Below are 23,484 nucleotides of genomic sequence, written 5' to 3'. Positions count from 1 at the left end.
TTTTAAAGTTTTGATATTAATCGTTTGATATTTTATGAGATTTATAATCCTATAAATTTAAAATCCCTCATTAATACTATTAGAAACGGTTACAATAAAAAAAATTCAAACATTTTAATTGAATAAATGGATAAAAACTATGTAACAATAAGAAATAATAAATGGCAAAAGAATGTATCCATAGTGTTAAAAAAATTGGTACATTTCACTTATAACAAAGTAGTACATTAATAAAGAAGAATGAGTACATTATAAATAAATTAGGGTACAAATAAAAGATTAAAAAATTATGAGTACAAATGAAATTTTAAAAAATATGGGCTCAAAAAGAAATTAATACATGGGTACAAATTAAAACTAAAAATAAAATACTACAAATTTTTTTAAAAAAGGTTGCAAATTAAAAAGCGGGTACAAACTAAAAATATAAATATATGATACAAAGTTTAGCCATAAAACATAGGTATACCATATGTAATTTTTCTATCATTGATTAATTATACAATTTCACGTGACGGTAAACACATGGGCATAAATACAAATAAAACTTTAAAAAAATATGGGCACAAAAAGAATTAATATATGGGTGCAAATTAAAACTGAAAAGAAAATTGATACAAATTTAAAAAAGGTTTACAAATTAAAAATGAGTGCAAACTAAAAATAAAAATATATGATAAAAAATTTAGCCATAAATATAAATATACTAATTGTAACATTTTTAACACTAAATGAATATTTTTAGGTAAAAATATTTTAATATTGAAATAATTAATGATGTTATTAATACCCAATGACCTTGATAAAAAATTGTAAAAGAATAAAGTTTTAATCAATGAAGTAGCAAAATGAGAAATGAAAATCTAATTTCTCCAAAATAATTACTAATATGAGTAATAATTTATCCATCTCTCTCTCAAACTGTATCAACTATTTTAATCCTTACGTGTTTGTCTGCATTATGTATATTCAAATATCATGTACATAATTGCTTTATTATAATATGTTGTGTGAATCAATCTTGTGATGTGGCAATAATACAATGAAATTTCAGGAAGCATAGGAATTGAAAACGATACTCATTGTCATATATACTCCAAGTCTTGAAAAGTGCAATCACCCAACACCTAAGTCATTCAGAGATTTTTAGTGTGTTTGAAACACAGATCAACACACTAAGTATTATAATACAAATTGTTAAATATTTAATTAAAATAAATAATTTCCAACCACTTATATTACAACACTTCCTTTACCAGACGGATCGATATAGTAAGTGTTATAATATAAATGGTTGGATAGTTAAAAACAAAAAAAAAAAAAATTCAACTACTTATATTATAACACTTACTGTACCAGGCCATATTTCGCCACATTGAAAATTTTCTCCGAGTCAATCCAGCTGATAAACCCTAAATACCCACGTTAGGGCAAAAACGTCATATAAATTAATCTCACTGTATGTATATAACCACACTGAGACTCAGTAAGTTCATGCCCATCTCCTTCCCTCTTATCCCTGCTTCAAGTTCCTAAACCTGACAGCACACAACTCAACACACATCCTTACTGAATCTTACAAACAAAAACATAAATACTTTGTAAACAAACAGTGAGCAATCCTTTCGAAAAATGGGAGCTGTGCGTCTTCACTTAACGGCAGTGGCCATTACAATCTTCGCAGTTACTTGTGCCGTTCAGGGCTGTCCGCCTTCAGACCGGGCAGCTCTACTGGCTTTCAAGTCAGCGCTCCACGAGTCGAAGCATGGGATCTTCAACTCGTGGGTCGGTACCGATTGCTGCCACAACTGGAAAGGCATCAGCTGCGATCAACAGTCCCGCCGTGTTGCCGACATAAACCTCCGTGGCGAGGCCGAGGACCCGATTTACGAGAAGTCCCACCGGACCGGGTACATGACTGGTACGATCTCCCCAGCCATCTGCCGCCTCACCCGTCTCTCCAGCGTCACCATCGCCGACTGGAAGGGAATTACCGGCGAGATTCCGAAATGCATCACTACACTCCCTTTCCTCCGAATCCTTGACCTCATCGGAAACAGAATTTCCGGCGAGATTCCTTCCGGTATCGGACGGCTACACCGTCTCACGGTTCTCAACTTCGCCGATAACCTCATCTCCGGCCCAATACCAGCCTCGCTCACCAACCTCTCCAGCCTCATGCACCTTGACCTCCGAAACAACAAAATATCGGGCGAGTTGCCCCGAGATTTTGGCCGACTCGGAATGCTGAGCCGGGCTTTGCTGAGCCGAAACTTGATCACCGGTACCATCCCGAGCTCTATCTCGCAAATTTACCGTCTCGCGGATCTGGATCTTTCCTTGAACCAGCTTTCGGGTCCGATTCCCGCTACAATCGGCAAAATGGCAGTTCTTGCAACGCTAAATCTCGATTGCAACAAAATATCGGGTCGTATACCGCCCAGTTTGATTGTTTCGGCCATTAGCAACTTGAACTTGAGCCGAAACTGTCTTTCGGGCCTGATACCGGATGTTTTCGGACGGGGATCCTACTTCACGGCGATTGATTTGTCGTTCAATAGTTTAAGGGGCGATATCCCGAAATCTATCATTTCGGCTTCATATATCGGGCACTTAGATTTGAGCCACAACCACCTTTGCGGGCGGATTCCGGCCGGCTCGCCGTTCGACCACCTTGAAGCGTCGTCTTTTAATTACAACGATTGCTTATGTGGCAAGCCACTAAAAACTTGCTAGCTTAAAGATAGATTGGGAAGGTGTTTGTATTTTATATTATTGGTGTGTTTACTGCGCTTATTAACGTCAAATTTTCAAATTTGTATCGAACCTAAACGTTGTTTTGCGGATTTAGGTTTAGCTAAATTGATAAAGCACTATGCTTCGAAAGTTTGCATTCTGCTCTCTGTAATTTAAACTTATTAAGTATTGATATTTTATTGTCTGTTATAACATTGTTATTACGACAATTTTAGTGTTTATTTTTTAGTATGCACGTAATTTTGCATGAATATATGAGTATTTGGTTGGGGCCACTATTATGTTTGACTTGTGACTAAAAGTGGGAAGGCAAACTACGTCGACTCATTTCATGCAAATTGATGAGACCATCGACCATGAAAATGCAAAATGTTCCTTAGGAGAAGTCATCTTCCAATTTTGTAAGTGGAAAAAGATGAAATAGTGGTTTATTTTTATTCTTATTTTTGCTTTTGGAATGCCAATAATTGAAGGAAAGCTGTTTACAGGATTACATACCACTTTTGAAATTCGAAAAAACCCTTTTGCATGCCTTCATTTTAAAAAGTTTTCTAACCTACTAATCAACCTTTACCCAGTGACGGAGCTAAGTTTCAGAGGAGAATTATTCAATAGGACAACATACTTGATCACGTCATCATTTGTTTGATAGTTTACATTACAAACGAGTCTTTTTGCATTTCGGTTTCACTCAGTCTTACACTGGCCTCACTCTCGTAAAAATTATTTTACATGTTACCAAATTAGACTACCCTATTAACAGATTTCTCCTAGAGGTGTTCCTTCTAATAATGCACACACATAATAATGCATTATTAAATAAAACACTACAGTACGGTGATCCCGTTATTGTAAGTTGTTCTCATGTACATTTCTCATACTAAGACTTGATATCAGTTTCAAGGATTCAAGAACATCAAAACAAGACATCGCACGTGAAGCATTAGTGACAGACAATGACTCTCCTAAAGCCCAGCTGTACAATTTACATTCACGAAGAGGGGTTCGAAACGGTGAACAGTGTACTAAATGTGAACGCGTGACGTGTACGGGTTGCCGTGTGACGAGATAAACATATCAATTTATTTCCAGTATTTCTGATAGCATATGTCATATCATCTCGTGCTGCCAGCAGAAAACAGTAATGGCCACCTCACACCAAAAATATAGCCTTTGAGTCGTTGCAATTAAGGTAGCATCTGAGGTTGAACCTAATCATTTCCTTAGTTTCTGTGTGAAGAGAGTCAAATGCTATGTGTAGCCGTTTAATTCAAGAGCTAGATCGTTTAGTTGTGTACGTTTTGAATCTGTGGCTCAAAATTCTCTTCGTGCTCCTCTCTGGAATACTGTCATTCTTTGTTTGTTAGTCTTGTCCTAATTGAGTATAGTACTGGATAGAAATTTCCTGATGCTGTGTTTTGTTGTTGTTCTGCAGCACATTCAAAAAGAAGGCGTCCAATGCCATAAAGGAGATTTGGAAGTTTGCTCAGAAGGCTGTCGGAACCACAGACGTCAGAGTCGATGTGAAGCTGAACAAGTTAATCTGGAGCCATGGTATCCGAAGTGTGCCGATGAGGGTTCGCGTGCGCATTGCCCAGCAAAGAAACGAAGAAGAAGATGGCAAGGAGGAGCTCTATTCTCTAGTACCGAGGTTCCTCCAGAGGGTATCCAGGGATTAATTAGGCACCACGGTCCTCGATGAGTCATAGCGTCTCTGACTGTAGATTGTTGGTAACTTGGTTATCGAGAAGCCATAATTCCTATAACTCAGATTCTAAAGCAGCATCCATCTTTAGTAATTCATAACTTTCTCTTGTGCCCTAAGAATTCTTGTTCTTTTTTTAATTTTTTTGTGTGAGGTGGCCATTACTGTTTTGTGCATTGACTCAGAGGCTAAACGTAGCTTAAGCCAAAAGCAATCTCACAATACACAGCACCAAACCTTAAAATTCTGGCAAAACCATGAGCATTCTGTCCAAGTTGCTAAGTGGCAGGATTAAACCATTGAAAAGTTTTATGTTCTTGAAAAATAAGCCCCTCAAAACTTCAATTGATAGTAAAAAAAACACTTGTGTACGTGACCGTTATTGCACTACAGTGACTGGTCTCTTCTATATTACGATTCCTGAAGTTTCTCTCAAACCCTAAAACCCTAAAACGACGACGATAAATTTCAAAACTTAGGTGAAACCTATATGTAGAAAGACCCAATGTCTTATTAGGTTTTTCATACTAATTAGGGCCCGTTTAGAGCAATTGGACCCATTTTTTCTGGTTTACTGTAGTGTTGGAAATAATGCCAGCTCATCATTAGGTTTTTCATACTAAGATCGGCGTTTTTGGTGTTCTGTTGTATTTATATTTATGTTTTTTTTTTTTTTCACATAATTTAGACTATTGAAGTGATTTTTTTTTCCCCGAATAACACAACAACGTGTTAACTCTCGTCCATGATATTCGCTTTTTGTTTATAATCTTTGTAGTCATCCAGCCGTGACTAGATAAATAGACGAACTTAGCATGCATGATTTAATTTTCTAATCCCCAGCCAATTTAATATAGAATTAGCTTGGCTCTCAATGGATGAGTAGGAGTTTCTCCTCAAGATGGTTTGTTACCGATTCACGAAACTTCTCACTAATAACCGAATTTGTTCATAATATAAATCACTTTGTAAAGATGATTTCCTGCAAATATGAAATCGTTTAGTCATCGAACTGGATAAAAAACAAATGGTCGGATACAGTAAAAGCATCAATGAAGTTTCGTAAATCAGTCACAAAGTGTCTTGAAGAGTTACTCCTCTTGAAGAGTTACTCCTATTCAATCTTAAGAAGCCAAGCTTTCATCACTTCATATTTCACATTCTAAAAATTCTTCATGAATAAGAACATAAAGCTACAGTGATTATTTCTTGGCATGGATACAAATGGTCTCAAGATAATTACTAGAATATATAACCTTTTTTTTACCCAACTTCTAAGCTCTGTGATCTCTACTAAGATTCCTGAATGAGTAAATTCATCCCGCCCTATGTGCAGAAGCAATGAACGAAACTGAAGCAAAGAATGCCATCCAGAGAAAAACCATCACAAACGGTTTGTTTATTGAATAGATCAGCTCCAGCTTCCACAATCCGAACCCTACTTATCAGGTCATAATGTTGAGATAAGCGGAATAAGATTCGTCCTTGAAGGTCGACAATGGCGCTAGAAGAAAGTTCCTTGGTGTCCCTTAGCAACAAAGCTGATAGGATGATACTGATTTATTCCACTGGTCATCACAAAGCTGGCTGCCTGATTGAATCCAGCGCTAGATGACTCTGAACTGCAGACGAGCTTCAAGTCTGCATTCGCCTCAACTTTTTCACTATACACATAGCAACCTTCATTGCTTTCGGACTCTAAGGATACCGTGGTGTTCCTTCCATCCAAACCTTGAACCAAACGAAAAACTGAAGTGTCCCTACTAGTGGACATGTCTGCTATACCGAGGTTCTCGTCTTTCCCTTGCTGCACCACAACCTTTCCTGGAAGATCAAACAGTTCTAGCACGATTGATTTGCCTATAACATCATTCGCTGAAGAGAGTTCTGTGGATATGTCACTTATAACGAGTCTGAAAGTGGCATGATTAGCAGCATCAGTGCCAGTTTCAGGAACCTCATCCAATCCCATTGATTCGTTTAAGTTGGCTATGACGAAACTTGAGCTTCCGGACTCTTGGGATAAAGAAACCAAGAAGTTATTATATGAGGAAGGGATTGGAGTTATCCAGTCCGAAAGAGACCCAACAGAGCCAGTATTAATGTCCCAGTTACCACTCGTATGAGCCGCAAGCAGATACGGACCATAAAGAATTGCTTGAACCGAAGCGTACTCAGGCCGATCATCTGAAATTTGAAGGATTGGTCAGTTATGTATCATTCATACAAGAATGTTTTGGTTACCGATAGGAATATACTATAAACTACCTTTAATAGCCTCTGTTCTTAGACTAATGGGCAGCTCAAGGGTCAAAATGTCACCAGGACTCCATTTTCTTGTGACTGTTAGGAAACTACCTGCTTCACGAATATGAAAATAATATCGATTAATCCTATAGTTTGAACCCAAAATCAAATGCAAAGAGGTTCGAAACTGATACCAACTCCAGAAATAGAGAGGGAACTGCGAGTGTCACTCTCACCTGGAGCTGGAACACTCAGACTCTGACCATTCAATGCTGCATTTGCACCATTTGAATCTGTCCAAATTGGAATTCGCAAGTTCAACGTAGATGATTTGCCTGTCCCCTGCATCATTTAGATCCAGTATAAAAATTTTATGTTTGACTTACAAGGGCACAAGACAAAATGATGCTATATGTGTTTGTTTTAGCGAATCTATACCGAAACATACACATGTTTTTTTATAGACAACGGTGACTCTTTTATAGGTTTCTAAATGAGTGTCAAACGCTGGAGGATGTGTTTATGATGTCCTTGAAAGTGTTTCACAAATCCTAATGAAAATAAGAGAACTGCCGTGCGTATCAGAGAAAGAGTAGAAACACAATTGCAACTGAAAGACTAAGCAATAAGATGGCAGAAGGATGAATTGTGAATACCGAAAGAGATAAAAACTTCTGTCTGATAATGATAATGTCAATGTCAATGTCACACATACCTCTGCTGAAGAAAATGTTTGCGCGACTCTAAGGTAAGGATCCCATGAATTGACATGATCAACTGTCTGATTAACCACTATTTGTCCGGATTTCCAATCAAGGAAGCTTGAGATATACTGGATAATGTAAAGAGCAGGAGCTTCTTTCTCCTCTTCAAAATATATGGAATCTCCTAGCTTTGAGAATGATTCAATACCTACAAAAGCATTAAGAACTTAGACATAACTCACGGTCGTCTGCAGTACTTATAACAGAAACAAGTCAATGCAATCTAAATTTTTCGTCCATCAGAATGAGAAGGCACATCATTACAATATATAGATCATGACGATTTTAGAAAGAATCTGAAATTCCCTTTAAGGGAAAGGTAAGAGGGACAAGAAAATCCCAATAAATCTCATACCAGTGCCATAGCAGCACCAAAAAGACTCGAAGGGTTTTCCCCAACCATGGTAGCTTCTGGCCTTGGAATTTCCACGACCCAGTGGAAGCATGTAAATCATGACTCCAGGCTCTGTCCCTCTTTGGATGCCTAGCACAGCCATTTGTCAGAGCTCGCTCGTAATAATCCGCATATGCTGTTTCTTTGGTCCATCTAAACAGGTGGCGAGAGACCTACAAGATCATTGAGATGTGCTAAAGTAGCAGCAGAAACAAGGCCTTTATCGTGCATAACATCAAACGATAATGATGAACTTATACACTACACAAAATTATTTTGACTTCCCATAGTTGCACCTCTTTCAACAATAGACTAAATTATAACAGCTATCGTGTAATATATAAGGTACGCCAGCACCAGTTCTAGCTTTATGAAATGAAAAATACTCAAAATTTAAAATCAATCAATCAACTTCCCGCGTAACTTATAAAAAATCCATCAGCCTTGAGAATGATTACAATGGGCATACCTTCAGCATGTTATAAGTTGTGCACGACTCCTCGTTCTCAGTTTGTAGAGTGCTCGCCAACCTTTTAGGGTTGGACCTGTTCACAAGTTGAGGAAAGCAAATCCGAACAATTCGGGATCCATGTTAAGACTTTATAAGTACTTATCCTCAAAGTAGTACTGGGATTCAGGCAAAAAGGAAGAGCTTATTATGAATGAGCTGAAAATGAAACATCAATATCTGATTTTTAGTACCAGAACTCGCTCACTGATGTCCCTCCGGTTGCATAGCTGTGAGAAGAGTTAACAACGTTCATAAAGAAAGTACTCATTTCCTGAAAATTTCAGATTTTTTTTATAAATGTCAGAATAAACAACCCTTCACTAATACTAATGATATAGTCACTAAGGAAATAGAAAAAATGGTAATCGAAAGATTAAAAACAAAATAAAAAACGCAAGAGCAATACCATTTATAAAAAGATAAGTAATATCCATACAGACTCGCATGGTGATTGTGTGCAAGGGGGAAAAGCCGATTTGTTGAGCTTAAAACATAAACCGTAGAAAGGATCTTAGGTTTTGTTGATAATCAGTTGTTCAGATACTCTAAAAGATGATTAAATCATTTACCTTATAAAGTGGATCACCAGTGACTTCATATCGCATTTGAGCACCGATAACAATTGGGATATGCGTGTTAGCGTGAAAACCAGATATGTCATCAGCCTGCAAATATCAAAACTACTTGATGAAGGGGATTCCAAAAGATAAGGTTCAGAGAAGCTAGAAATTAGCTGTCATAGCTGGTCTTTACCAACGGGAAGAGAAAGGAAAACAAAATTTGCAAGAAACCCAAGGTCAAGCTAGACATACTGAACCGAAAATAATGGTTACCTGCACTGCCAGCACTCCCAGAAAGCATGGTTTGTCGAAAAGATGAGCCAACAATAAATGCTTTGCATCTCCCTGAGCATAGGTAACAAGAAAGGTCAATGCCACAACTCTAATGTTCAAAATACTATAAGTCTATAAAGTAGTTCGCATATCAATGGAAACCAGAGTTCTGATGTGGTTGCCATCGAAATAGTAAATTCCACGAAACTTCTACACGGGCTTTTTCCTAATGTTTAGAACGGGGCATATGACATACATGAGCAGTGTTATCTCCCAAATACCATATTTTCAAAGAAAGGTCCTAACAAATAAGAATGGTAGTTCCTACTACTGCTAATTCCAACCAGGACAAAGACAGAATTAACTGTCTGCACGAAAAATGAATGATCTAAAAGATGAGCCAAGAGTGCATTATAATAAATCTTACGTACCGTTATAGCATATAGCTTATAAAGAACATCATTCATCCCACCAGTTTCTTCATTGAGTGCAGTATAATGCCTTTCTACACTGTACTTAGATATCACATTCTGAACACGGTTGTAAAAGTACTCAACCATCCATGTGACAATTTTTAACGCTTGAGCATTATCAGCAAATATATACTGATCCAATAGGCCTGCCAATATCTGTCGAAGTAGACAATTCAGAAAAGCTAATGATGTGTCCCTTCGAATCAAAACGAAGTAATGGCAATAGATAATAAACTAAGTAGATTCTACCTTGTGAATGGTGTAATAAGGAGCCCAGACAGGCTTAACAGCTTCAAATCGATCAAATTCTTCTGATGGAAAGGCAGAAAGATATCCGCTGCCAATTTTTTTCTGACAAAGAGAGAGACTGTCCACTATTGCAGACATTTTATCTTTGAGGATCTGATTCTGAGTGCTAGCCCACATTTGTGCTGTTGCACTCAAGTAATGCCCTTCAAAATAAAAAAGCAAGCCATTTATACACCTCCACACAACCCGAATTTTCAAAAAATAAAATCACAATTGAAAACAACCCCATTGCTGAATTTCAGTTATATATCAGAGACCAAGGCAGTAGAATGTGGAGACAGGGAATGCCTCTATAGTATATTATTCGTTCCCCAAACTAATCGGAACAATGTGCAAGTGTTCTCCAAACTAAAACCGAGGTAAACAGTCACATTGTATAGATATGAGAAGACAATATCAATGAAGAAATGTATTAACACGTGAGAACAGAGAAATTACACTAAAGCTATGATCAAAAGGCTTAACAATGTTGACAGAGAAGACAAAAGGAATGAGTTAACAAATAAGACTAACCTACGAAATGACCCCGAAGCTCACAAGTAGGGTCCTCCCAACCCTTATATGGTGTTCCAGGGGTTGGCAAACCCGCTGTCTGACGAAAGTTCCAAATTAAACTATCTGAATCCAACATCAATAAGTACTCCAAATTTGTTTGCTGTGCCCTTCCATGTTGTGAAGTTGGATGCAACCTCACATCATGCAATGGCACTTCCTTAAGAAAACCTCCGGAGGCCTCAAAACCGCCAGAAGTTTTCATTTTCCGATACATCATTCCCCATTCAACTTCATCTTCTTCCCTCAGTATCTTTCTTGGGAGCAAATCCATCCACGCCGAATCATCGGTAGGTATCAAGTGGTAGTATGAGAATATTTCCTCCTTGAGTGTCTCATTGTGGGAAGATAAGAGGTCATACCGGTAAGTATGTGATGAAAGCTGAGTAGGGATGTTTGTACATTCCTTCCCCACAGCAAAACCACATAGAAGAAGGATTACAAACACAGCTAACAAATCAATAAACACAAAGCCCTTCATTTTCATCAAAACCCCAGATTAAAATTATCCCAATATGATTGAAACCAAGCAAATAAACACCAAAAAAAGGCCCACTAAGCAGTCAAAATTCAGTCCACAAACTTCACATTCAATTGCCAATATCAAAAAAATTCAAACTTTACCAAAACCCAACAATTAAAACCTCTGGAAGTCACAAAATACTCAAAGTGTTAAATTTTTAACAAAAACCCAACAAAGAAATTCTCTGAAAGTCACAAATTTCAATAACATTAGAGCACAAAGCACCAGAAAAGAGGCGGTTTGAGCTCAAAAGTCCAATTAAATAAAATCAAAGCATCTGGTTTTTGGGCAAAACCCAGAAGACAACTCACTCCAAATTCAGGGAACAACTGTATAATTTATAAGGGAGAGAGAAGGAACTAGAAAAAGTTAAGAACAGAAGCACATGTGGGAGTGAGAAAGTGAGAGTGCGAGGCTAATATTCTATTTATACACACACACACACACACAGAAAGTAGAGAGAGAGAGAGAGAGAGAGGCTAGAGTCCAAGATTGCAATCTATATCAAGAACCAAAACCATCCCGTGAAAGCTAAGAAATGGTCACTATTTGGGTAAATTTAATTTGGAATATTTTCACAGAGCAATAATTCTACAGAATTTATATATATATTTATTATATCTATCTATCTATTTATACACAGTTACACAGAGATATAGAGAGAGGGAAGTGAGGTGAAGATCACGGATACGGTGTCGTGTTTTGAGGCGGGTTTGACCGGGCGAAGGTTGGGGGGTTGAGGGCCATCGGAAATGTCTCCGAGGAGGAGAAGAAAGCAGCACCAACAGGTGGCCTTCTTTTCGCTCCCTTTTCAACTGAAATTTCAACCGTTTACTTTCCGTCCCTATTTATTTTACTCATTATTTATAGAATAATGTTATTCATACTATGTTTTAGTATCACATTTTTATATTATTTTAAGTGGTATTTGACGTGGACAGCATATTATTTGAATTAATTAAATTTTTAAATTTAGTTCATTATTTAATAAACTAATAATTAATAAAAACTAGTTAATTAAATGATGATTGTGGTATAAGATGAGTCTTTCTCCTTCATTTCCTTGGGTTTTGCAAATTTTTCAAATGATGTGGCTGTCCACATCGGTATAGAAATGTGGTATAAAAACATGGTATGAATAGCATTACTCTATTGTTTGATTACTCTAAATTACATGAAAAATTTTATCCACATATTTGTACTTAAGAGGATAAAAAATTCATTTTATTTACACTTAATAATTCACAATTCAAACCTGCACTGTCCTTTCTCTTTTGTGAAAGGTTGTGGACGACTTTTTCTCTTTTCTTTTTTTTTTTTTTTAGAAAAAAGTTTAGAGGGAGGGGTGCCCACCCCATCCGGGTCCACCACAAATTTCTTTGGACTTACTGAGAGGGTTTTGGTCTCTCCTTTGTATTTAGAGGGGAGGGGTGCCCACCCCATCCGAGAATTAGGGTCCACCACAAAATTCTTTGGACTTACTGAGAGGGTTTTGGTCTCTCCTTTGTATTTAGAGGGAGGGGTGCCCACCCCTTCCGAGAATTAGGGTATACCACAAATTTCTTTGGACTTACTGAGAGGGTTTTGGTCTCTCCCTTGTATTTTACAGATTATCCGCTAAGAAACATTGTCGACAACAAGACTCAATCTAGACCTTAATCTAGCGAGAAGAATGATCCTTACTACAATAATTTTATTTTTTCATGAAAGAGGATCCTCGTCGGTTTCTCTTTGTGAGTTAATTTTTGTTAGTTGTTTATATTTAATTTTTAAATAAAAAAAATTATAATAATTTCTAATCGTATGATATACGATGAACGGATGTGATTGAAGGATCCTGCGAGGATCCTCTTGGATTTTTCATATATTTTGGCTGTTCATGTGGTGTGAATAAAGTCCATGTCCATCAACAGCCATAGGAGTATGATTTTCTACCCTTCTATTCTCATTCTCTTCCATCCCCTCCTCTCACACGTTGTTTTTTGTCTTATTATCTTTATAAAAAAATCAATATAAAATGTTGATGTGGTTTAACCGTGACCATTCAAATAGTAGAAGATGAAAGGGTAAAGAGATTAGGAGGATAGAGAATCTGCTCCAATATACGCTGTGAAAAAGTCAAGGTGCCTCAATAGTTAGAAGGTAAAAGAAGACAAGAGAAAGATTAGATTAATTACATTAATTAATGATATTTTATCACAGTGCTAATCAATCAATCAATCAGCAATTTCTAATTTGGTAGCATGAATGTTGAATGGTCAAACAGATGATTCCAATCATCAGTAATATCGGTGATGTTGGAATGGAGAGAGATGAAAAAATGATTAAAAAAAAACTAATAAAAAAGGTTTAAAAATTTTAATTTTTAATGATAAGGACAAAATAAATGGTAAAGTGAATAGTATCATGATTGATTTTTTAGTGTAAAAATGTGATTTTTTGTTAAAGTAAACAGTACCGAAAGTTTTTCGTTACAGTTCCCTAAAAAAAAAAGTACAGAAAGAAAGGTAAGTAACATTATGTAAACTTCTTATTATGCTCAAATTTGTTGAAAGTATTCTTGGAAAAGACATTGAAGTGGTTCGTGCAAAAAGGTCATAATTTTAAAGTTAATTTCATTAAAAGCATTTACAAACGAGCTGTGTAATTATTTAGGTGAAGCAAACGTTTATTTATAATTATTTATCCTGCAAATAGTTCCAAATCATGATAATATCCAAAATGTCACATGTTTATCGTAGTACGGTCTAATAGTATTCTTTTTTAATTGTAAATAATAGGCCTTAGTTTTGAATTTCAAGAATATTGTGTTTGCAACTAGCAATATTTTCACCAAAAATGTTCACAACCATTTTAAAATCATTTCTAAACGAATCATGTGCATAATATGTCGTTATATTAAAATAAAATCACACGTCTCCGTTTCAAGAACTCATATTGGCAGTATCCTTCATCTTACAGCTGTATTAATCCCAGAAGATTTGATGTGTAATTGCTTCCAAGGAATTTTGCTTTCATTGTTACATCACAAGATTAGGATCTGAGGTTATTCCAACTTGTAATTTTCTCTTTTATCCCTCTAGTAATCGTTATTTATTGCATAGTCCTTAAAAGATGGAAGAAAATTGAAGTGAATGTTTGGTCTTTCTCATGTTACATCGAAATGAGAAGTTTGAAGTAACGAGAAGTTTTAGAACTCATGTTACACCGAAACAAGATATTTTAGTATAACAAGTCGTTTTAAGTATAACTGTATCGCACACTGAAAGAGAAATTTTTTGATGTGAACAAACGATTACATCAGTGGATATTTGTTATCGACCAATGATTGCGTATTGCCTAAGCGGTAGAATCACAGTGAGCTCAAAAGTCATGCACTTTGTTTTTCTTGGATCTACTGCAGGTGGAGGGACATTTTTGTTGACTAACTTTACTCGTGCGACATTTTATGCAAACATGTACCGACTCCATTGTCTTTTGATTTTTCTTTCATCTGCTAACAAGTTGCAAAATAATCTCCCACCCAAAAAGAATTAGATAGACTATATTTGACTTAATAGTATTGTCTTCATGTGGGTGGATGGGATTTCATGTTCAACTCACATAGATGTCAAGAATGATACATAATTATAATGATCGTACGATACTTAGTTGTAACTAACTCTATTATGGTAGGATAGTTTGGTTGTAGCATTGCGAATGCAAATGTAAAAGTGTTTGTCAATATCCTATCGTTTGATAAAAGAAAATATAATAATAATAACAACAAAACCTTATCTCAATAAGTAGGGTTGGTTGTATGAATTCTAAAACATCATTCGATTCGGTTTTGCACCAAATATTTCGTTAGCTCCAAGTATTCCATGTCTTTTCTTAGAGTCTCTTCTCAATTTTTCTTAGATCTTTCTCTACCCCTTTTGTCCTGAGTTTCTGTCTCATTATTGCATCTTCTAGTCAAAGCATATGTGGGTTTTCGATTCACATGTCCAGAAGTGATGTATAGACATAGGAAGAATCTAAAAATATCACAAGGTGATATATAGGTATATTTGAGTCACAAGTGATGTATAGATATAGGAAGAACCTAAAAAAATCACGAGATCATGAGGCACAGACAACTTATCCTGCAGGTTACCGGTTACAGTCATTACCTTTGCTTTTGCATATTATGCAATGATATAACCTACTAGCATGTGTGATATATGTACGTGTGTATATAAACGATGTTGCGGGAAAAAAACCTAAACAAACCTCAGATGCATAAATAAACGTTATTAATCACTTAAGCAGCAAGCTCCTCGCAAACCCTTATCCGAATAAACCTAACCTATTCTATATGTGCATGACAGCACATGTATTGTTGCTCTCGTTTGCACTTTGCATTGCTTACAAGGCAGCTGAGGATCCTGAAAACGATAAGTGGTTGGTTTCTAATATTTTCAAACAAATAAATTTGCATTTGCTGACAAAACGTGGAAGTTGGGATCATTCCTTACCCAATGGGAAAGATGGAAGTTTCAATAACATTCCTTCATACCTTCAAAATTAAAAAAAAAAAATAGAGTAATGAGGACAGATTTTTTTACATAACTTTTGACACATGTTTTGTGCGGCCCACTCTGTAATGTATTTCAACAATCCAAACCGTCTATCTTTTAGGACTTCCCTCAAATATCATGTCTACTAAAAACCACATAGATTTGAACCTATATGACCAGTGCATTAAGGGTTTAGAGCTCCTTTCTGAAATCATATAAACGGTTTAGATCGTTGAAATACATTATGGTAAAAGACTGGAAGAGATCCCTACGGATCTCTCCCACAAAAGCCTACCAATCAATTAATCTAAACTCTTGAAATTTGATCCAACGGCTACAAACATGAGGTCCCTTAAAAAATTATAATAATTTTAGTTATTGGATCAAATTTCAAGGATCCAGATTAATTGATTGGTGGAATTTGGTGAGAGAGATCCGGAGGGATCTATTGCCGTAAAAGACTTGTAGCTCTTGGCGCTCTCTTGAGTTTTATACTTGATGGTAGACCTCCAAAACTGGATCTCTTGCCGTAAAAGACTTTTAGCTCTTGGAGCTCTCTTAAGTTTTATAATTGATGGTAGACCTCCAAAACTGGTCCATTGTGTACTTGGCTGGGAATAACAACAATGTCAACATAGGAAGAATTATTGGAAAATGATCTGAGGCTTAAAATTTTGCGCATCATGTAGGTGAGACATGAACATCGACATGAAGGAGACCATAACCCGGTGAAAGCTACAAGATAACAGGACCATCGGTAACCCTACAAATAATACCTTAAATAACTCCACCTCCAAAAATAAATAAAAACAAAAGGTTACAAAATACTTGAAAATAAACAACATTATTAAAATAATAATAATAATAAAATATAAAAAAACTCTTCGTTAAATCATTAACAAATAGTGTGGTTTGTTTTTCTCACCGTTTTACTTGAAACGATATTATGCGCTTAAAACTCAGTTATGTTTTTTGTCGATTTATGTCAATGGAGTTGCAGCACAATCTGATTAGCTAAAGAATGTATAATGACGAGTAAGCTACCATTTGACCCTTGAACTCTTACTCTACTTAAAATTGGCCACTTGAATTATTTTTTTGGTAAATTAATTCTCTACACTATTTGAAGTTAGCTAATTAATTCCTCACCGTTAGATTTGAAGGGTTTCATCCTTTCATTCCCTTGGTTGACCAGCACATGATTCACTCTTAAGATAAAGTCAAGTTAGTATTTGACCGTAAAGTAGATGAGATTTTATCGACTTTGACAGTGAGGTGTTAATTGACTAATTTCAAACAATTCACGAGTTAATTTATCAAAAAAATAGTTCTAGAGGTCAAATGGCAGTTTTTTTCCATAATGATATATTAGAGCAGTTGATGCTTAGAGGTTATTTTCTGAGAAGAGTGCAAGGGCTATAGTGTTGTAGAATATGTCATGTATACCGAGTACATTGTAATTCCATCAAAATCAAGTGACTATTAGATAAAAATAAAGTTTCAGCTACTAAGCATGGCATTGAAGCGAGTGGTTAAGCCTCATCATAAAGTGTTCTAATCTGTCCACTGCTGTTTGATACCGTTGATGCGTGGGGTCACATTAAGCACGTTGTAAGCCCTCGAGTATGTAGCATATCATTACAGCTTGCACCACAAAATATATAGCAAATGCAGAAACTGCAGAGTTCAGTCAACTTTTAACCAAAGCTGAAACTAAAGAGTAACTTGAAAGGTAATGGAGCAGCACACAGTGATTATCGCTTTCTCATTCACTTTCAAGTCACCCAGATTTTCATAGGACCATGGAGAGAGAGAGGTCCAAATTTTCTGTCCAAAAAAAGCTCAAAATTGTCATAGAATATTGCTCATACAATTTCAAAACTGGAAACTTGTACAATAGCTAAAAGGCTGCAGAAATTAGAACTGGCAAAGAGCAAGACCTAGTTATATGATCTACACAGCATTCCTACAACCATCTGTAATAATATTCCACCAACCGGTACGAGGAAATTTTCCACTCAGGGAGAACCTCTTCCTTGGTAGGAGTACATCCGGCACTCGAGGAGCAGAGGGAGGAAGAAACCGAATATCCCGGAGATAGAGCTTGGCAAGCAAAGTTTTGAAGGGAGCTGATATCAGACCAGAATCAGTCGAAAACAATATACCCTACTAGAAGCGGAAGCAAAAATATTCATATTCTTAACATCATATCCCAAAAATGCGATACGTAATTCTAAGGCAGTAAACAAACTTTAATCTCTCCTCCTGCGCTTCTTGTGTCTTTCGTCCCTCTTGCTTTCACTCCTACGCTTCTTTTGTCTTTTGTCCCTATCACTCTCACTTTCAGAAGAGCTTGATGAATCTGATTCTGATTCAGACTCGGAACTAGTTCCCGAATCTGATGAACTAGAGCTCCCAGATTCTTCATCTGATTCTGTGTCAGACACAGGTTTTTGTTGTTGCATAATGAGTCGTGGCATATGCTTCAAGTACTCACGCAGGTTCTCAGTGATGCCACCAAGCCCAATGGATGTGAAAAAATTAATGGCAAAGCGGGTGTTCTTGGGATTATCCTTTGGGAAAATAGAATCATAAGATTCCTGCATTGCTGGATCTGTGAGCCGCTCATTTAGCAAACGGATGCCAAGATGCTCTGACAATTCCTACACACCAGAAACAATAGAAAATCACTACTGTGTACAATATTCTCTAAGAAACAATCTCCAGCAAACGGATGCCAGGATCTGTAAGTCAACATTCTCTAAGAACAGTAATCAGACAAATGAAGTAAATCATAACTTAAGAAATTAACCGCAGAAACAGGTGTCAATTTGGTAGGTAATGATATTCAAACCACTAAGATTAAGAAAATAAACACAAACATGAACAGATGTCCTACATCATGTTATTCAAAACAAACTTTACATGGACAAGGATTTATTAGAGGCAGCGGTCACTAATGATTGTTAGCAAGCCGACATTATATATATTTGTGATTCGAACCTATTCTTGACCAAGACCAACCGACATTATATATTTATATCTGCTGATCTTTTCGCCTTCTTTTTCTCAATCAGACTTATCATTGTCAATAAGTTAAAAAGATTTGGAAATAAAATAATTATTTCAGATGTAGAAGTAAACTAATAATTGTCAACATTGTAACAAGCAATGGTAGGCTTCAGAAAACGAAACAGAAATGTAGAAATATCAAATTTCTCTTTTGTTACCTGGAAAAGGATCTTGATAAAAATACGAGAAGATGAAGTAGTGTCCTCTTCAGTCAATCGTATATAGGCCAACACATGCCAAGGAAGGGCATCTGTGCCGAGTAAATGGGCAAAAAACTTTGCAACATTCCGTAACTTATTTGTCTCAAGCCGGTGGATCATGGAATACTGTTGCACAAAGCATTTCTCAAAATTTTCCTGGTGGACTTTGTTGATCATGCAGAACCTTTGCCCCAAGAGACCATAATACCGAAGGTAGGTTCTTTCTTGACTGCAACATTCCAAAAGCATGACACATAGTTCCATCTGTAAAAGGTCAAATCAAGACGATTGTTTTTTTTTTATATGAGAAATCAAGGTCAAATAATAACGATTATCATTCTTCAACAAAACTGCAAGTCAATCAAGATAAATACTATATAGTCATAGAGTTTCAAAAGCTTTGTTGTTAAATTGCTGCACTCTTGAGTCTAAACATGATTCATATATTTGCAAATGTATTCAGTTTCTATTAATCTTCATATTAGGATAATTAAAATTCACATTATAAGATTGTGCTTAAACAGATTAGCTGAGCACAAGCAGTTTTTACATTGATACTAATATTTTAGTTCATTCAAAGCATGGCACAAAGACACATCCAGTTTCCTAGTTATCATATGGAATAAGATAACTACATCATGCATGACTTGTATCACTCACCTCTTGACCAGGCTCAAGTTTAATCTTCAGGAGCTTATGACCCGCCTCCTCAAAATCTACACTGGACATGATTGTAAGATAGATAGTTCTTCTAAGATTCACAAGATTTGTCTCTGTCTCGTCTCTTATCTGCATCTGCTCCTCATCCTCTTCCTCAGATTCTTCATCATCGTCATCGTCGTCATCGTCACCATCTGACGCTACATCAGAACCTTCTTCATCTTCAGAATCCTCACCAAGTATGGTTTTCTTTAGTTCTTCATAGCGGTTCTCGTTCTCAAGGAAATCAGGATCGGCCTTGAAAAGATCTAAAAATGAAGACAAATTAAAACGTTAACATCTCTAATGAATATAACCGTAGGAAAGTAGAAAATCTATGAATAATTAACATCATAAGACATACCAAGGGTAACTTCTGAATCTATTTTCTCTTCAAGAGAAATTTCATGTGTCAACTGGTCTTCCTGCTCTACAAGGTCCAGTTCTGGACGAACAGCTGGGTGCCCCTGCAAATGGATATGAAACAATAAATTGTAAGCTCTCGGAGTTCTTTGTTGCTATATAGTTTACCATCATAGAGACAAATAGACTCAAGCCACGAAACCTGAAACTTCGCTTTCCGTATTGCAAATAAGTTTTCAATCAGATATTGAACTCTCTTGTCTATTTCTCCCTCATGAAGAATTCCACGAAAGCGCTCAAAGATACCTGCAAAAGTTACAGATGATAAGAGCAATGTCAAACAACACCCTGAAAAAGAAAAGGAACTACGGACCCTATGCAATATAAAGTTCAAGATAACTGGGACAGTGGAGGAACCCAGAGCAGAACCCAGGTCACCAGATTGAAAATGCACTTAAAATAACATCCAATTCAGTCAATTTTACATGGGTGCACATCTGTCTTACATATCATCAAAATTATTAGTAAGATGCAATACATAATAAGCATGCGGAAACAAACAACTGAAAAACAATTTGTATAGTCTAGCTATGTTAAACTTCCAATATTAGTAAGATGCAATGTATAATAAGCATATAGTTGATCATAAACACGTAGATCATACTAATGAATCAAACCCAAAAAGCACATAAATGCTACCAAATCAAACAGCATACCCACCGTGCAACCCTTTAGGCGAAAGGTCCTGCAGTAATGATCCACACTCGGTGACAAAGCCAACAGCAACTTCAACACTGTCATCCGTAGGGTTCTCCAACAGAACTGTGAGCAATTCTAAGGCAATAATCTCATGAGCCACTTGCTGGTTGACCAGATGAGCTATAAATTTAACAGCAGCTAGTAGTTGCGGCTGATCACAGAGTCGAGCCAATTAAAGAAGAGGATTAGAATCAATATATGTAAAAGATATATTATGTCTTCCAAAACTTTATTAAACGAGCCAACAGCCCTCGGCGACGGTGATGTGAGGACTCATCCTTTCAAAAATGAAAGTGGAGGCTGAGTCGAGGGCTCAATACTCAGCATTCGTGGACATGAAGTTACTGAGAATAAGCACAAAAGAGTGGAAGTAAAATAACAAAGCATGGGAGAAAAAACGCACCTTGTCATTCCGCTTAAATGCTCTCTTAAGCTGTAAGACAATTCTTCTCAACAAAAGTTCACCAACCTCAGGAAACTTTGTGTTGACAACAGCAACCAAGGCTGCAAACACATCAGTGAAACCTGGAGATGCCATCTGTGATTTCATACACGAACGGCAAAAGAGGCCCCTTCCACGAATCAGATTCTCAGCAAAAATTTCAGGAATTATATTTTTTATGTTTGCAGCATTGACCTTGTTCACAAGACCATTAATGCTCTTTCGAAGGGCATCCCATGTCAGTCGCTGATACTGAACGCTGCTTTTATCTTCAACCTCTTTCATCATACGGGCCAACTTAAATGGGGGAATGTAAACCCCACCACTCTTTCCTGTATTTGCCACATCAGCGTTCATTTTTCCTTCTGGCAACCGTCCTTGAGGTATTGAATTTCCATTATTTTCCCTCAAACTCCTATCTTCTCCTTCTCGTCTTTCATCTTCCAGGTTTTTATGAAACAGTCTCTGATCATCATCTCTTTTATCCTTTTTCCGTTCTAATGTGCTATGCTCTTCCCTTTCATCCTTGCGCTCTGAATAGTGACGCGAATCTCGGCCCCTACTTCTATGACCACCATCAGTATCTACCCCTCTACGTTCACTCTCACGCCTATGTGGTTTCTCCCTTTCATCCCGGTAACTACCTTTTTCTCGTTCTCTACTGCCCATTCTCAGACTTTCTTTCATTCCTTTGGCTGCCCCTGTCTCTCTCTATCAACTCCCCTTCTTCATCAGAACTTTCTCTGCCTCTGAGATCCCTTTCAGTGGACTTTCCCCTGTCCACATCTCTACGACGCTCATCATGATGCTTAGTTCTACTACTATGACGACGATATTCACCTCTGATATCATCATCGCTCAACTCACTACCATACCCTCTAGCCATTATCGTACGCAGAAAAAAAAAAACTTCACTAGGAACTCAAAAACCAACTACCCACAACAATTTCCAACACCCGTCACTCAAGACCCAAATCCCTGCCATAAATGACACCACACAGTTAGTGTTCGTGCATACAGTAGTGCCGAAAGATCCAACTCAAGTATAATGCATATAATTCACGATGAGCAATGTTAACATACGCTGTATGCTTGATTTACTTAATTTCTATGTGCCGTATTCACATCTTCACAATTTCACATTTTCGGGTGTTTTAATTTCACTAAGACAAATCTGAATTTTTGCAGTTACGAAAGCCAGAAACAGTACACAGGGTTAAAGGATCTAAGATGCAAATTGAAATCCTTGTTTTTGAGAAGAATTAGAAAATTAAAGTCCAGAACTCTGAAGAAATTAAACGCCTTTTGCAGAAGAATGAAACCCTGAATCGCTAAATCATGAAATTATCCAAAAACCATATATCGTAGAAAATTGAAAATTGCAGGTAATCAAAAGCTCAAGAATTTTGCACAGAACAGAAGCACTAAGTTTCAAATAATAAAATACATCATTACGGAAGAAACGATACCTGTGTATGGAGGTGCTTCAATGGAGGAAAGAGAGGGAGAGAGAGTGGAAGAGAGAGAAGCTCCAAAATCGGGAGGAAGAAGCCGCGAGTAGGTTTTTGATTTTTAGTTGCTTCGGCAACCAAACGCTTGAGAGAGAGCGTGATGGAACGTCTGTTTTAGTTTTTTTTTTTTTTTTTTTTTCCTCCTGGTAAATACTTAATTAATTAACAACATGGACTCCAGACCAGAAAGGAAGGAGAAAAAAGCCCAAAAACAAGTAGAAAGCCCAATAGTTGGTTTTCTCGTTTTCTTATTTTTGAGATAGCCCAATATATATTTCCTTTATTTATAGTTTAGGGCCACTTTGGTTTGAGGATTGACTTCATTGGGTACGGACTTCCTACGCATATTATTAGGTCTGTCAATTTCTTGTACGACTCGTTAACTCAACACGTAAATAAAACCTTTTGAGTCAATCGGTTAAAGATTCGGATATTAAGTCATTTGTTAAGAACCTGTTAATGAATGATCGTTATCAGTTTACACGTTAAGAACTCGATAAGATAACAAGTATAACATAAAAACGACATGAATACAACTCATTTGTTAGGTCTATACATTAGGCATTACAATTTCTTGCATGACTCATTACCCCAATACGAAACGACACAACATTTAACTAATTGGATCGTCATCAAGTCACTTGTTAATAACCCATTAAGATAATGAGTTTGACACAACACGACATATTAAGATAATGGGTATGACACAAACACGACCCGTTTGCCAGATCTAATGCATATGCATATAATTTGGGAATGAAATAATGTTTTTCCTTACTTGGAAATGTTGGGAAAAGGTAACTATATTTTAATTAATCTTTCGTTTCTAACT

The 23,484-nt window shown here is 36.7% G+C and overlaps 3 protein-coding genes and 1 long non-coding RNA gene across 4 annotated transcripts; 2 read left to right on the top strand and 2 right to left on the bottom strand.

Moving 5' to 3' along the window:
* The first annotated feature begins 1,484 nt into the window (after positions 1-1,484).
* On the top strand, positions 1,485-2,946 carry LOC103963534 (DNA damage-repair/toleration protein DRT100-like). Its single transcript, XM_009376363.3, has one exon. It carries the CDS (start codon positions 1,633-1,635, stop codon positions 2,734-2,736), a length of 1,104 nt encoding a protein of 367 aa, XP_009374638.1. The 5' UTR covers positions 1,485-1,632; the 3' UTR covers positions 2,737-2,946.
* Positions 2,947-3,718: 772 nt separating this feature from the next.
* On the top strand, positions 3,719-4,602 carry LOC103963526. Its single transcript, XR_007252474.1, has 2 exons — positions 3,719-4,051; positions 4,193-4,602. It is a non-coding gene; the product is annotated as an uncharacterized LOC103963526 (long non-coding RNA).
* A 958-nt stretch (positions 4,603-5,560) lies between these two features.
* Positions 5,561-11,856, bottom strand: LOC103963514. Its single transcript, XM_009376349.3, is given in 14 exon segments — positions 5,561-5,993; positions 5,996-6,649; positions 6,731-6,820; positions 6,946-7,051; positions 7,425-7,621; positions 7,829-7,964; positions 7,966-8,040; positions 8,337-8,412; positions 8,570-8,649; positions 8,948-9,043; positions 9,212-9,283; positions 9,643-9,840; positions 9,934-10,136; positions 10,507-11,856. Coding segments are annotated over 14 exon segments (2,595 nt in total). The 5' UTR covers positions 11,033-11,856; the 3' UTR covers positions 5,561-5,907.
* A 5,573-nt stretch (positions 11,857-17,429) lies between these two features.
* LOC103963503 (pre-mRNA-splicing factor CWC22 homolog) lies at positions 17,430-22,771 on the bottom strand. Its single transcript, XM_048569263.1, is given in 9 exon segments — positions 17,430-18,269; positions 18,837-19,142; positions 19,539-19,846; positions 19,942-20,044; positions 20,143-20,246; positions 20,661-20,850; positions 21,103-21,801; positions 21,803-22,119; positions 22,611-22,771. Coding segments are annotated over 8 exon segments (2,346 nt in total). The 5' UTR covers positions 22,028-22,119; positions 22,611-22,771; the 3' UTR covers positions 17,430-17,858.
* Between the last annotated feature and the right edge of the window lie 713 nt (positions 22,772-23,484).

Source organism: the organism of the source record quoted next, unplaced genomic scaffold (genome assembly GCF_019419815.1).
Source record: "Pyrus x bretschneideri cultivar Hongxiangsu unplaced genomic scaffold, Pyrus_bretschneideri_v1 Contig5, whole genome shotgun sequence".
In the NCBI taxonomy this organism is placed as follows: domain Eukaryota; kingdom Viridiplantae; phylum Streptophyta; class Magnoliopsida; order Rosales; family Rosaceae; genus Pyrus; species Pyrus x bretschneideri.
This window is presented reverse-complemented; position numbering and strand designations above follow the sequence as displayed.

Bases quoted from the DNA above. Each gene is read 5' to 3' on its own strand.
- LOC103963534 (XM_009376363.3), top strand. From the start codon at position 1,633: ATGGGAGCTGTGCGTCTTCACTTAACGGCAGTGGCCATTACAATCTTC.